Raw genomic sequence first — 15,137 nt, 5'->3', positions numbered from 1 at the left:
AATGAGTTTTTAAAAATTTAAAAATTGAGTTATCTAAACGTCTGTGATCCTTCTTAAAACAGTAGATCTCAAGCATAGATGGTCTGTCCCAGAGGCCAGTCAACAGCTCTGGGCCCACATGAACCATTCCTTTCTTTCAAAGGGATTTCTTTATTTCCAGCTCAGAGCATCTAAATGAAAGCCAGTTGCCTAGAAGAGGAAGTGTAGACACCTCGGGCCAAGGGCGGTGATCATTTAAAGGGGCTGAGTTTAATGTTAAGGGAATAAGTCATTTTGTGACATCCATATCTGAACAGGGAAATGTCGTCATAGGTCAGCCATTGTTGTCTCAATTTCCTAAATTCCCTGTGGTTTAAGTAGTAGTTCTATTGTCTACAACCTTTAAAAGGCGCGAGGTTCAGATATAATCTACATGGGATTTGCATTAGTACCAGGCGTATTAAGCTTATCTGGGAAACCTGGTACACATCCACAAATGTGACAATCTTAGAAAGAGCTATGCAGGCAAATGCTGGAAGTGTCTTTCTGTCCTCAAAAAAGTATCTTTCTGAACCTTAAAAAAGATTAAGAGAACACTCAAATACTGCCTTGCTGGGCAACAGCAAACCACAAACTCCTCGAGTGAAGAGGTGAGGTTCTTTCTCAGGCTCCTACATTGATCTTTTTTCACTGGTCTTAAAACCAGTGACTACAGGGCTTTCAGGACTGTTGATTAAGACAAAGAACTCCAAACACACTCATAAAAAATTCAGGTGTAAGAACACTTAGACAAAACTCTAGCTTAAATCTGCCAAGAAATCCTAGAAAAGATCAGCCAACAAGAAAGAATTTTCAGGAAGTCGTACCATTAAGAAATAAGCCACATTTCAGACAATGACTTTCCAAGTCCTAAATTTGCCAATACTAATATGTATAACGTGAGACGACGGCTAAACCAGTGTTCTAAGAACTTCCTAGTCCATGTTTGAGATTCAAAACAATGTTTGGATCTGCAGATATTGCCTCACAAAATGAGATTCTGCTTGGTTTTCTGCAGTGGTTTCGGTCACCAAACAAGATCCCCAAAGTTCTTACTGTTTATTTCATTGGAAAATGACGTCAACCTCTGACTAGGGTCTAGTTTTTTTGCTTTCCTGAGTCACCTATCACCAGGCAGCATGAATCAGCAATTTTCAGGTAAATATCAGCCCCCATTAGTGTTACACTGCATGATCCTTACTAGATTTTCACAATTTCCTGACTGTGGAAAAGAGTGGTTCCCATTGTCGAGATATCTTCTGATGACAGACATCCTCTAAGGAAATTGCAACATACACTCATAAAGATATTTTAGCAGAAATACCAAGGCCTGAGGTAGATATGGTGGCTAAAATGAATATTGTATCAACAAAACAAAACTGAGAGTACCTAAGGTACAATCTCCTTGGTTTACCAAGACTAGTGGCAGAACAGGTCCCCGTGCCAGATGACCTGGTAAAGAAAAGATGCAGGAGGCCATTCATGTACGGAGGCCATTTGTATACAGATGCCGCCAGGGCAGAAACACACACCGCCCTGTCTCACAAAGCCTCAGGCATGATTTTCAGACATTCCATCTGTAAACAAGTTGTGGAGCGTAGTGAAATGACTCTCAGAGTCTCTGACCAAGTTGGATTTGGCCCATAGGCCCACAAATGCTCAGCACAACATCTTTTGGTTCAAACCTGAGAGGGCTAGTGGGAATACTGTTTGTTCAGAAAGACACCATTTCCTCTCTGACCCTTCCCCAGAAATACTCACGAAGCAGGTGCCATTCATCTTGCTGAATTGTCTTGGTTAAATTGAAAGGAATGTTTCGTAAGCGGATTGGCTGAGAAAAGTGGTACTTGATAGCCGTGCATCTCTGTGCAATACCTTGAAGGAAATAAGAAATGGGATTTACTAGTCTGGGCATTTGTAACACCATTCTGGAGACCTACGGCAGAGTAATGTGTCCCTAAACTGGGTTGAATGGGGGAAGGGATAGGAATCTCTTGATGACACACAGTAACACGGGCAAGTTGGAACAGTGAACACCTAAAACATGACATGATTTTTTAAATCATGCTTCACTCTTGAATGTGTTAAAATTGATAAGGATCTAAACTCTCCTAAGTGTTTTTCAACACTGAATTTGTGTTAACTAAACACAAAACTCCACAAGGAGACATGGCCCAAAAGTATACAGATAGTTGGGGGAAATCAATTTAAAATTTTAAGTTAACCCAGATAAGTTACATGAGCCTGAACTTGATCCAATCTCAAACTCTTAAATGGGAAGCATCAAAAAGATCATTAAGAAGTGTGTTATTTGGAAACCAGAAGACATAATTCCATGAAAACAATCCTCCTATTGGTGGTTTAGGTGGTGATTCAGTGACCAGAGAACCTTCAACAGGATCTTTAACACCAGGGCAGCTGATGTATTCCCTTAACACAAATTTTACTGACCTAAATTCTGGTCCCCAAGAGAAAGAGTAATATTAAAGGTAGAGAGGGGGAAAAAATAAAAATAAAAGTAGAGAAGAGAAAGAAAAAGAACTCTCTCTATCTTTTCTGGTTGCATGACCAGTCCTAGGTGCAAAATTTTGAAATGGGCAATACCCATTGCTTTATGTGGTACCTTCTTCCACCCTCCCTTCCAACCCAGGCTTTAATTGCATAAATAAATATGAGTTTATTTTTCCCCTGAAGTCTTCTGAGTCCCATGATTCAGCCTGAGTCCTATGATAACCCTGGCAGCAGCTTAAAAACAACAACAAAAACAAAACAAAAAAATAAAACAAAACAAACACCTCATAGATGCAAATAAACCTCTAATTGATGGGGTTTGATGAACTATAGAAATAAAGTGATTTTTTTAGAGGGGGAAACTACTATTCAATGGATTATGAGCCCATCTCTGAAGTGCAGGCACCTATAGGATCATCTTCCCTAAAGAGTTTCTCACACAGTAGTGTACATCAAGAATCAATGGGGAGCTAGTTAAAAATGTAGATTCCTGGATGGACCCACCCAAAGATATTCTAAATCAAAAGATCTGGAGTGGGGCCAGGAAGCTGAACTTTAACAAACATCCCAAGTAATTCTGAGACAAGCAGTCCTTGAATCTCTTTTGAGCAATACTGCCCAAGACTCTCTCTGCTTTTGGGAAGCTTTTTTATTTTTTTCCCTTATGAAAGCACAGATTCTTCCAAAGTTCAAAGCTCTTTTATTTTATTCTTTGTTTTTTTTTCAACATGAGCCCATGGCAACAGTTATGTGGTCTAAGGCATAGGAATTAGCTGTTTATAAGTCAGAAAAGGCCTGTGCTTACAAAGAACAAACAATCTGGTATGAGAACAATAGCAGATACCATGCTGCAAATGTATTAATAGCTTGCATTTGTATTTTTCAAAGCTGTCATTCCACTTGATATTTGTCTTCAGGGTGACCTTGGGGCTCCTGTAAGCAGGGGGTGAAGACTAAGGCAGAACTGAAGACATGCCCAACATACGCACAAAGCCCATCAGCAAAGACTGAGACTTATTAGCTCCAGGCAGCTAAGGACATTTCTGTCCATTAGCTTCACACAAAGCTAGTCAAACAGAGACTTCAGGGACCACATATGACAAAGAATACAGACTTTACAGAATTAGTTAAAGAAAGACACTAAAAACCCAACAGCAACAGCACAAAATAATACCAGACCCTGGGGAGGAGGGAGAATCTAATTTCCCGAGTTGCTACATAATATAATTTTAAATACTCAGTTTTCAATAGAAAAGTACAAAACATGCAAAGAAGCAAGAACATATGGCCCAGGCATGAGGAAAAAAGCCAGCCAGTAGAAACTATCACTGAGGAAACCCAGATGTTGGACTTACCTAACCAATACTTTAAATCAACTGCTTAAACTATGTTCAGAGAACTAAAGGAAATCATAGTCAAAGAACTAAGGCAAGTATGAGAATGATGTCTCACCAGAGAATATCAGTAAAGTGACAGAGAGTATAAGAAGAAGGAAAAAAATAGAAATTCTGAACTTGAAAAGAATAATAGCTGAAATGAAAATTCCACTAGAGGGGCAGAAGAAATAATCAGCAAACTTGAAGATAAGTCAATTCAGATTATCCAGTCTGAAGAAAATAGGGGAAAAAGTGTGAAGAAAATAAACAGAGTCACAGAGATCTGTGAGACACCATCAATCATTCCAATGTAAGTATAGTGAGAATCTCAGAAAGAAGGAAAGAGAAAAAGGGCCAAAAAGAATAATTGATTAAATAATTTTCAAAAACTCCCCAAATGTGATGAAAAACGTACATTCTTACCTCTTACATCTAAGTTTGATGAACTACAAGTAAGATAAACTCACAGCAAGCAACACCCAAATACATCATAATCAAACTCCTGAAAACCAAAGAAAAAATTTTGAAAGAAGCCAGAAAAAAGCAACTAATCACATCTTCCTCCAAAGAGTAGAAGAGTTTCTCGTGAGAAACTATGTAAGTCAGAAGGGAGTGAGATGATATATTCAAAGCACTGAAGAAAATCAGTAAGGAATTCTATAAGCAGCAAAGTCATCCTTCAGAAATGAAGAAAAAATTAAGGCATTTCCAATTAAACAAAAACTGAGAGAGTAAGACTCTAGTCACTAGGCCTATCCAATAAGGAACAGTGAATGAAATGAAAGGACAGTTCTGAATCCACATGAAAAAATAAAGAACATTTGTCAAGTCCATGACATGGGTAAACATAAAAAATGGTATAAATGTATTGTTTGTGTTTTCTGTAACTTTTTTTCTCCTATCTGATTTAGAAGACACAAAGCATTAACCAGTAATTATATATCTGTGTTGAGGAACATAGAGTGTAATTTGTATGGTAATAGCTGTGCAAAGGACAGGACATGGAGTGGGCTATAAAGCAGCAAAATTTGATATACAAATGAAATCCAGTTGGTATTAAGCCAAAATAGATGGTTATAAATTAAGATGTTAATTATAATTCACAGGGTAACCACTAAGAAAATAACAAAAAAAATACAAAAAGAAAATAAAACAAAAGGGATTTTAAAAGGTTACCGGAAAACATTTATTTAACACAGAAGAAGATAGTCAATGGAAGAGAGTAGAGGAACATACAGAAAACACATAGCAAACTGGAAGACGTAAGTCCTCCTTGATGAGGAATTACATTAAATCTAAACAGAACAAACATCGCAATCAAAAGACAGAGATTGGCATTATAAATAAAACAACATGATCCACCTATATGATGTCCACAAAAGACGCACTTCAGATTCAAAGACACAAGTAGGTTGGAAATAAAAGTATGGAAAAAGATATGCCATGCAATCACCCAAAGAGATAGGAATGGCTATCCTAATATCAGACGAAATAAACTTCAAGACAAAAATTTTTACTAGAGACAAAGGCATTTTAGAATGACAAAAAGGCCAATCCACTGGGAATTTATAAAATTGGAAACAGATGCAAAATCCCAAATACCCCCCAAAAATCTAGGAAGCAAAAACTGGAGGAAGAAATAGTTCAACAATAACAGTTGGAGATTCAAATATCCTACCTTCAATCTGGTAGAACAAGTAGACAGAAGACAAACATGGAAACAGAAGACTTGAACAACATTCTAAAATTAGACAAAACAGACATCTACAGAACACTCCTCCCAACAACAGCAAAATACACATTCTATTTGAGTGCACGTAGAACATTCTCCAGGGACAGACCACAAATCTCAATAAATTTAAAATTATTAAACTCACAAGGTGACAGAAAGTCACATTAAAGTCATAATGACATATAAAGTCATATAAAGTCGAGGTTTTCTGACCATCCTACAATGAAATTAGAAATCAATAACAGAAGAAAATTTGAGAAATTCCCAAATTTGTGGAAATTAAGTAACACACTCCTAAACAACCAATGGATCCAAAAATAAATCACAAGAGAAATTTGAAATCACCTTAATGAAAACAAAAAACAATGTCACAACATACCAAAATTTATGGGATGCTGCTAACATGCTTAGAGGAAAATTTATAGCTGCAAGTGCCCATGTTAAAAAACAAGACGTCAAATCAATAACCTGTCTACCTTAAGAAACTAAAAAAGGAAATGCAAATTAAATCCTAAGCAGAAGAAAAGAGATTATATAATTATAGTAGAAATAAATGAAACAAAGCATAGAAAAATAGCAAAATAAGCAAAGCCAAAAATTGGCACTAAGATTAATCAAATTTACAAATCTTGGTCTCCCAGTTGGCTCAGACAGTTAAGTGTCTGCCTTGGGCTCAAGTCATGATCTCCAGGTCCTGGGATAGACCTGCCTATCAGGCTCCAGGCTCAGCAGGGTGTCTGCTTCTCCCTCTCTTCCCTGTTTGTCCCCCCAACTTGTGCGTGCGCTCTCTCTCTCTTAGATGAATAAAATCTTAAAAAATAAATAAATAAAATAAAATTGACAAATCTTTAGTTGGACTAACCATAATAAAGAAAGGGAAGACTCAAGTTACTAAAATCAGGCATAAAATCGAGGACATTACCAATAATCTTATGGAAAGAAAAAGGAGTTTAAGAGCATACTACAAAAAAAAAAAAAAGCCAACAAATTAGATTATACAGGCAAAACGGAAACAGAAACTTGGTAGAATGCCACAAACTACCATAACCGGCTCAAGAAGAAATAGAAAATCTGAATAGGTCTATAATAGGTAGAGACTCAGTTAGTAAATAACTCATTAAAAATCTTCCAATGATGGGTCACCTGACTGGCTCAGTCAGTAGAGCATGGATCTCTTGATCTAGGGGTTTGTGAGTTTGAGCCCCACATTGGATATAGAGGTTATTTAAAAATAAAATCTTTAAAAAAGAAAACTTCTAATGAAAAAAGTCCAGGACCATATGTCTTCACTGGTGAATTTTACCAAATATTTAAAGAATTAACAATCATTCAAAAAATCTTCAAAAAAATAGAATTCCCAAATCATGGTAGGAGGCCAGTATTACCCCCCGATACAAAAACCAAAAACATCATAAGTAAAGAATAATTCAAAGTATTCGTTATGAATAGCTATGCAAAAATCCTCAACAGACACTAGCAAACTGAATTCAGCAACATATAAAAAGGATTGTACATCAGCACCAGGTGGAACTGATGTCATGAATGCAAGATTGCTTCAACATACGAAAATCAACTCATATAATAGACCTTACAAATAGAATAAAGCACAAAAACCACAAGCTCATCTCAAAGATGCAGAAAAAGCTTTCGACAAAATTGATACTCACCACAACCCTATAAACCAGATTAAGAAAAAGAAAAGTAGGATTCACTCCATTAAGTAAGTAGAAAACTGAAGTTCAGAGACGTCAAGGAACCAGCCTAAGGCCACAGTGCAAAGCAGTAACTGAGCTCTAAAACATGTGTTGTTACCCAAACTCTGTATTCTACTCATGTAGGAAAATGAGAAATCCTAATGTTTTAGGAGTGCATCTTAATTCCGTGGGTGGTTAGAACTGTATTATTAAGCAAACTATCAATGTGCAGTGAAAAACACATTTTTTTCTCTGTTTAGTAACAACATACGCTCTTTTGGAAATAAAGCTGATACCTAAACGAGGCTTCTGTCCATATATTACCCCCATCGTTCAATAACGGTATTTGGAGATGGGCTTGGCTCTGTGGCTGACTCAGGGATTTCATCCCACCTGCATCTCACAGAAGCTGCTTATGGATGGAAATGGGGAGAAACCATTCTCTGAGAGTCCAAGGGGCTGGCCTTAGAACAACTTCTGTGCTGGGGAAATCACTGTGGACATTCTCAGGGCTCCACTCCTCAGCCCCTTGCTGGGAACAGGCATGATCTCAGGAGGAAGACAGCAGAAAGGAGGCAGGCAGCAGGCCAATGCACTCTTGCTTCCCCGGGGGCATCTGGCTTGTGCCAGGAGTGAGGTAAGCCGCACACACAGAGCCAAATTACTTTTCCTTCCCCACTAGGCTCCCAGGCTAAATTTAAACTGCCAAGAGCTCTGAAATGAGAAGAGAGAAAGGAGTGTGGAGAGGAGCAAGGTCCGGACTGGACGGTAACAAGCCGTTCTCCACGATCCCACGCATAGGGAGCCCGGTGGTGAGCCCAGAGCTTCTCAGCTGAGCTGGCAAGAAAACAGTCTGCAGCTCCCGGGCTCCAGTCCCTTGGAAGATGATTAGAGACTCCAGGCAGGATTAGGAGAGGAAGTAGGAGTGAAGGACGGACCAGCAGCAATGTCAGAGGCCTGCGTTAGCTGCATGATCTCCTTGTTCTTAAGGACCGGATCCGCTGCTCCAGCAAAAAGTCGGAGAGATGCAAAGGGGTGAGTATTTTATTAAGGTCGGCATCCTACAGCATACACTTGAAACTGACAAAATGAAACTAGACTAACATCACACAGGAAAAGACCTGGAGTTGCCTGACAGCTCGCCAAAGACAAATGAGGTCTTTTTGATGAAACGACCAGTGTACGCATCTACGCGGATGGTGGTAAAGACAGAAGTTCCCTGCGATGTTCTCTGAAAGAGTTGATGCTGTGAAAGTCCACAAGGAGGCATTCGATTCCAATTTTTTCAAAGCCGTGCATGCAAACTTTGAAATTAACTGGCTTTCTGGGTAGAGAGAGCAGTGAAGCTGGCTCCCTGAAAAGGAACACAGAAAAGCATGAGCTCATAGCACCAGATGGCATCACACAATGGGGGGAAGAAACATGCAGAGGGTTGAAAAGAACAAGTTGTGATCTATATTTAGTGATTAATTAGCTTCTTAAAGGGCCAAGTAGAGCCAAGTTAATGATGATACAAACCACAGAAGAACAGACATAAATATGTCGCACAGAGGTTAGGAATGGGGCTTAGGGTCTGGTGAATTTCTATTGTCTCTGGTGCTCAGAGCGAGGAATTGAATTCTAAGCTAAGTCACAGAAACCCATACGCTAGGTTAAGTGAGAGAAAAACATGAGAAACCGAAGATGCTGTAAGAAGTCCCTGTGAACCGTCAATGACAAGGCAATGGATGTGGTAGCTAAAGGCCGTGCAGTCAGACTTAGATTTGAATCCTGGCTGTGTGACTTTTGGCAAATCACTTCACCTCTCTGAGCCACTCATCTGTAAAAGAGGGGCAAGGATGGCAGATATTTTACTCTGTTATTGCAAGGAATGAAAGAGGTCATTCAAGGACGTAGCATGGGATGCAGCCAGTCACAGCACTCAACAAATGTCAGCATTTGGTTATGAAATATCTCTTGGCATCTGCTCCCATTCGCCATAACAGAACTATTGCCACACGCTAACAGTCTGCACCCTAAATGTGCATCGCAGATTAACCCAAGTGTGTAAAGAAAGAGACAGACAACAGGTAACGGCTGCCTGAACACCGGTCTGCCCAGGGGCTCGCAGGTGTCCTCTCTGCTCATGCTCAGGGCAAGACACCCCCCACTTCACTCCTGAATGGCTGGCCAACTGGCCTCCTTGCCATTGCTCTCTCCACCCTCCAACCCACCCTCATGCCTCTGCCGGACAAATCCGCTGTGTGAAGATCTGGAGCCCCCGGGGTCTCGGCTGCCCATCTGTAACACAGGATGTGAAAACCTTGAAGATGTCTGCCATGTCCACCTACCATTTCCACTATCATGTACTTCCTATGTTTCTTTACATTGATTACTCTCAGCAGGACAGAGTTTTACTTCCCATAAAGTAATTTTGTATTTATTGTAGAATTACATATTTATTTAAAAATAAAGTACCCAGCACATAGTAAATGCCACATAACAGCTTATTAGATAGGTTTAATGCTATGCCCATGTACTGACTTCCACACGTGGACAAACAGAAGATGAGAAAATCTCTGGTGCACACTTAGAGCAATAAAGCCTGAGGTTTCCATCCTCTGCCCCTGTCTTGCCTCTATCCAAGGACATACCATAATCGGACCCAGGCTCCAGACCCCTGTCATTTATCCCTGCCATCCAGCTCAAGCGCAACCGGTCTCCAGGGCTATCCCCATTCCTTCCAGGGATGTATCTTGGCAAGGTAGTGGCCATTTCTTATACAGCTATATGGCCATCATCTTGGGACAACCCCAGACACCCTAAGCACATCCGCCTCCCCCTGTCCCAGTTGAATGCCTTCCAGAAGGAACACAGCAGCCCACGCAGCTCTCTCAATTCTCCGGCTTTGTTGGGATGTCAGAGGCTGGGCCTCCCCAATCTGGCTCCTGATCACTAAGTCTCTGTCATTTCATAATAGATCAGAAACTCTGCCTCCCTCTGAGTGTCCCAAGGTCCTGAAGAGCCGAGGCTGTGACTTTTTCTGGGTCCCTGACGTTTAAGATCTCAGGTAGCTCCCGCTGCTGACAACAGCAGTATAATCTTTGCTTCATTCATCCAGCAGAGGAGATGGTCAGTGAACAGTCTGCACTGTGTCCTGGAACACTGCAAAGGTAACTTGGAATTCCATAACCGGCCCGTGGGCAGAAAAATAAAGAACTTCCCCCTGGCTCTGCCTGCGCCCCTCCTGGTCTGAAAGGCAAGATTCAACCTGGGGTCACAGGGCAGCGGGGCTGCCGAATTGTCCTCAGATTTCATTTCAGAGGGAATCAGGGGCTAAGCAGACAAAAGAAAATGCTTTCCTCGTCGCCTCCTGTAGGGGGTATAAACAGCCCTCACTTAGATCAATGAAACAAATACAGTGAGTGTAGTGGCCCAACACTGACTTTTAAGCCTCAAATGGCCAAAACCAGTCCTGAAGTCAAGCCCTAAGGGCAAACTCATCACCAGGTCTCCAGAATTAAGAGGACAGAGATTTAAAATTACAGACAGTGGAGGGGCACCGTTCCAGGAGAAATACCGAGAATCGATAAGCCACATAGAGAATTTTAAATTGTCTAATAGCCACGCTACAAAAATAAAGAAGATTAATTGTATTATATTTTAATTTAATATACAATCAATATTCTGAAAATTATTAGAGAGGGCTTTTTAAGTCTATTTATTTTTTTAGTAATCTCTACACCCAGCTTGGGGCTTGAACCCACCACCCTGTGATCAAGGGTCCCACACTCTTCCAGCTGAGCCAGCCAGTAGCCCCTATTAGTGAGACAGTCTACATCCTTTTTTATACCAAATCTGTGAAATGTGGTGTTTTCCACTTACAGCACAACTCCTTCCCTATAAGTCTCATCCCAAACGCTAATCTCATGTGACTGGTGGCCACTGTACTAGAGAGAGGAAAGCTCCAGATGGTGAATAAGACTCTAAATAGAGTAAAAGCCATTGAGAGCAAGTGCTTAATCTAGGAAGTACTTGAAAGGTGTGAACGTTGTTTTGTGTTTAGACTCTCTCTGCACAACCTACTATCCTGTTCTGCTACCCTTGTTTCTTATTAGTAATGGACAATCAGCTTCTCACTTGTGTGAAATTGTCTCTCTGTTCACTCCATATTCCTCTGAGGCAAGACAACCTGGATTGGTGTTCTGGCTTCACCACTCACTAGCTGTGCATCCTTAGCAAGCTTCTTAACCTCTCTGGGCATCAGTTTCTTCAACTGTGATATACAGAAAAAGGTAGTCTGTTTATCTCAGAGGAGGATCAAATGAGACACATCATACTGTTAGTGTTAGCTTCCATCATCATCGTCATTATTATTATCATTATTATTACTGCTGCTACTGCTCCTTTATTTACCTGAACAAACACAGACCGCTATACTATTCTTTAAAGGCAAGACTCTGGTGAGTTCCTTGAACTGTAAACACACGAACTCTAGGGGCCAAAGAGGGAGGGTTCAATGACAAGCCTGACAGATTCAGCCTACCACAGAGAGAGTAAACATCACAGGAGGTTGAAAAGGGGAGGGGCATTGGAGCAAATCAGATAGAAGAGTGCTCCAGAAGCACGATCTGGAACACAGGTGGAAACTGTCACAGTATTAAGGCAGTGAATGACCACCAGTTGGCTGAATTCATTTTTAAATTTCCTCTAATGGAGTTATTGTGTTATATCTACAATAAAAAGTAATACAACTTGCGGCACCTGGGTGGCTCAGTGAGTTAAAGCCTCTGCCTTCAGCTCAGGTCATGATCCCAGGATCCTGGGATGGAGCCCCGCATCGGGCTCTCTGCTTGGTGGGGAGCCTGCTTTGCCCCCTCTCTCTCTCCACCTGCCTCTCTGCCCACTTGTGATCTCTCTGTCGAATAAATACATTTTAAAAAAAAAAAGTAATACAACTTGGAAAAATCAAAACCAGGGATTCTCGGATTCTCAGAGCCATCATGGCATGGCTCTGAGATGGGTGATCATGGTTGATTGTGGCTGGTGATTAGCTGGTAGGACAGGAATTCATGAGTGGAGATCAAAGAGAGGATAGGATTTTATGTGATATATGGGGGATTTCAGCCCAGCTCAGTGCACTCTGCTTCTCCCCCCCCCCCCCCGCTTTCTCCTCACCTTCACTTACCTTCTCTCTCTCTAGCAGGAGGCAGCTTCTATTCCTTCTGTTTTGCTCAGAGTTGCCAATGTGGGCAAGGAGGATGTGACTATCCCCCTGGCAAGAAGCCAGACACCCTCCGCCATATCTTGTACCCCAGGCTCTGATTCTTGTGAAACCAAATACAGCCCATTGGCTCAGTGGAAGCTCCAACTCAGTACATTGTAGTATTTTCCTTCCCACAGGGGATACCATGTTACAGGCACTGCCCGACAGTTACTGCTAGTTACTCTTGGCTCTGGTCATGACATGCTGACCTCAGAGAGATCAATACAGTCTGAACAAAACCTGTCTTAATAGTACACGAGTCTGAAGCTGTTGTTAATACACACCTGAAGTTCAAATCTCCTGGATTCTGGAAGGCGTCCAGTCAGTGTAGGAAGCAAACGTAAGCTTTATTCATTCTCCAGTATGACTTTTTCAATTAGTATGGACATCGATGAATATGATTTTTTTTAATTGGGAGGGTAAGCCTGTATACTCCCAAATATGGGGAGAAACTTGGAAATATAGGGTGTGTGTGTGTGTGTGTGTGTGTGTGTGACCTTTAATATGTGCTTATAAGAAGCAGCGTCCTGGAGGAGAAGGGAGAATACTGGCTTTGGAACCAGCTGTGTGACTTTGAGCAATAAACTCAACCACTCTGAGCCTCCGTTTCCTCATTTGTGAAGTAGAAATAATACAATCTCACAGACTTGTTATGAGGACTGAATGAGATCCTTATATACCAAGTGTCCTAATCACATCTAGTCCATAGAGACAGTGACCTTCCACTCCCTCTTCCGGCTGTCTTTCTAAGAAGGACCAGAAAAGTGTGGGTCCTGACCTGAGGAACTGCAGCCTATGTAACTTCATCCTTACCTCCAGCATCTCGGAAAAAATTCGGGGGCCAACTGTCAATCATTACCTTTTGCCGCCAAAGTCAATTACACCACCATGCAATCTTTCTTTCTTTCACTCATTCATTTATTCATTCATTCAATAAAGATTTATTGAGCGGCTGCCTTTTAGACAGAGGACCTACTTTCTGAATTTAGAATATGGTTCCCCCAAAATGAGAAACTAAAGACTTGAAACTAAACCATGAGTCTGAAACAGGGAGTGTGAAGGGAGAGAGAAGGGATAGAGGGGGGAGAGAGAGAGAGAGAGAGATCTCCCATCTGCCACACAGGGGCCCAGGAACGCTGATGGCTTTAGCAATTTCCCAAATACTCAGAAAAGAGCAACTTGCTGGAGAAAGATGAGCCATTGTGGAGTGAGCTGACCATGTTCCAGGGCAAATTATCCTTAAAAACAGTGCACCCTTGGCCCCTTCCAGGTGGCTGGATAGACTCTTTCTAATTGAGCTACACTTGCAGAAGTTTGTCTCCTTTATGAAAATGAACCCTGGATCAAGCTGAATTGACTAATTACCAGTGTAGATGGAGATTAGGAAAGCAATGTTTGGTAGAGCTAATTTATGACGGTAGAGACAAGGGTAATAGCTCTGCTCAAACTGTGAAAAAATTTAAACATATTTGCTACCATGAACAATGTTCTCGTGTCCCCTTCACCAGATGGGCTGCTGGATTTATGATGAGACGTGTCACAGATACACATCAAGATAAATGGAAACTGGGAGCCCTTCAGAGCCAGCCTTCGGGATCTATAGAGAGCGCCTGTTCCATTGCTCGCTCGATAATTGATAGAGCTGTCCTCCTGGGTCTTGGTAGGCTATTGGAATCAGTTTCAAAAAACAATATAAATTGATTTGAAACAATATTTTCAACCTTTTCCAAGCAATGATCAACTCTAAGCCACGATCAAGCAAAACTGACAAGTCTGCTTTCATTTCCTTTCTCACCCCAGCCCCCACGTAGTTCGGTGGACTGGCAGACCCCAGAGACAAGAAGGGAAGGGGGATAACGTCTCCAAATTGAATGAATTATCGAGGCTTCACTGGAAGGAGAGAGGAGCACTCAACACCTTCCAGCGGCAAGAAACTTATGGTAGAGGAAGAAGCCAAATCCCGAAGCCGTTTGCGGCAGCGGTAAGAAGACAGCAGTCTGGGCAGGACCCTCTGTCTTTGGCAGCCTTTGCCACTATTTCCCATGTGTGCTGGTTCCTCCAGCAGCCCCACAGGCATTGCTAAGTCAGGGCATTAATCTGTAGCCAGACAAGCACCCTTGTGAGGCCACCGACATTGCTTGAGCGTGGTTATAGGAAAATGATGATCAAGCTTTTATTTATTACATAGCATGTGACACTGTGTTCAGAGTGCCTCGCCACACATGCTTGTAAGTTACATAAGGAAGACATTCTGTTCCATTTACAAATAAGAACAAGGCACAGACCACTTACGTGGCCTGCCCATGGCCACATACCTAAGTGGTTGTGATAATAATTTCCAGAAGGCTTGCTGCATCCCAGGCTCTGTGCTCAGAGTTCGAGTCACATTTCCACCATGAGACAGGTGCCATCATTACCTCTGTTTTACAGAGGAGGAAACTGAGGCTGGGTGAGCTTAGGTCAACTGTCCACAGTCCCATGGCTAACAAGAAGCAGAGCTGGTATTGAATTAGCATCTCCTTCCAAAGCCAGTCTTTGATATGTTAACAGACTTTGTCCGA

General features: G+C 41.4%; 1 protein-coding gene across 3 annotated transcripts in view; it reads right to left on the bottom strand.

The window, feature by feature from the left end:
- TMEM178A (transmembrane protein 178A) overlaps nt 1-15,137 on the bottom strand; it is a 56,210-nt gene that overhangs the window by 18,897 nt on the left and 22,176 nt on the right. For all 3 annotated transcript variants that reach the window (XM_082743277.1, XM_082743276.1, XM_082743278.1), the window contains exon 2: nt 1,780-1,893. In XM_082743277.1, the coding sequence (XP_082599403.1) occupies nt 1,780-1,893 (114 nt within the window). The remainder of the gene's footprint in view (nt 1-1,779; nt 1,894-15,137) is intronic.

Source organism: Mustela nivalis (genome assembly GCF_964662115.1).
Source record: "Mustela nivalis genome assembly, chromosome: 8".
NCBI lineage: Eukaryota > Metazoa > Chordata > Mammalia > Carnivora > Mustelidae > Mustela > Mustela nivalis.
This window is presented reverse-complemented; position numbering and strand designations above follow the sequence as displayed.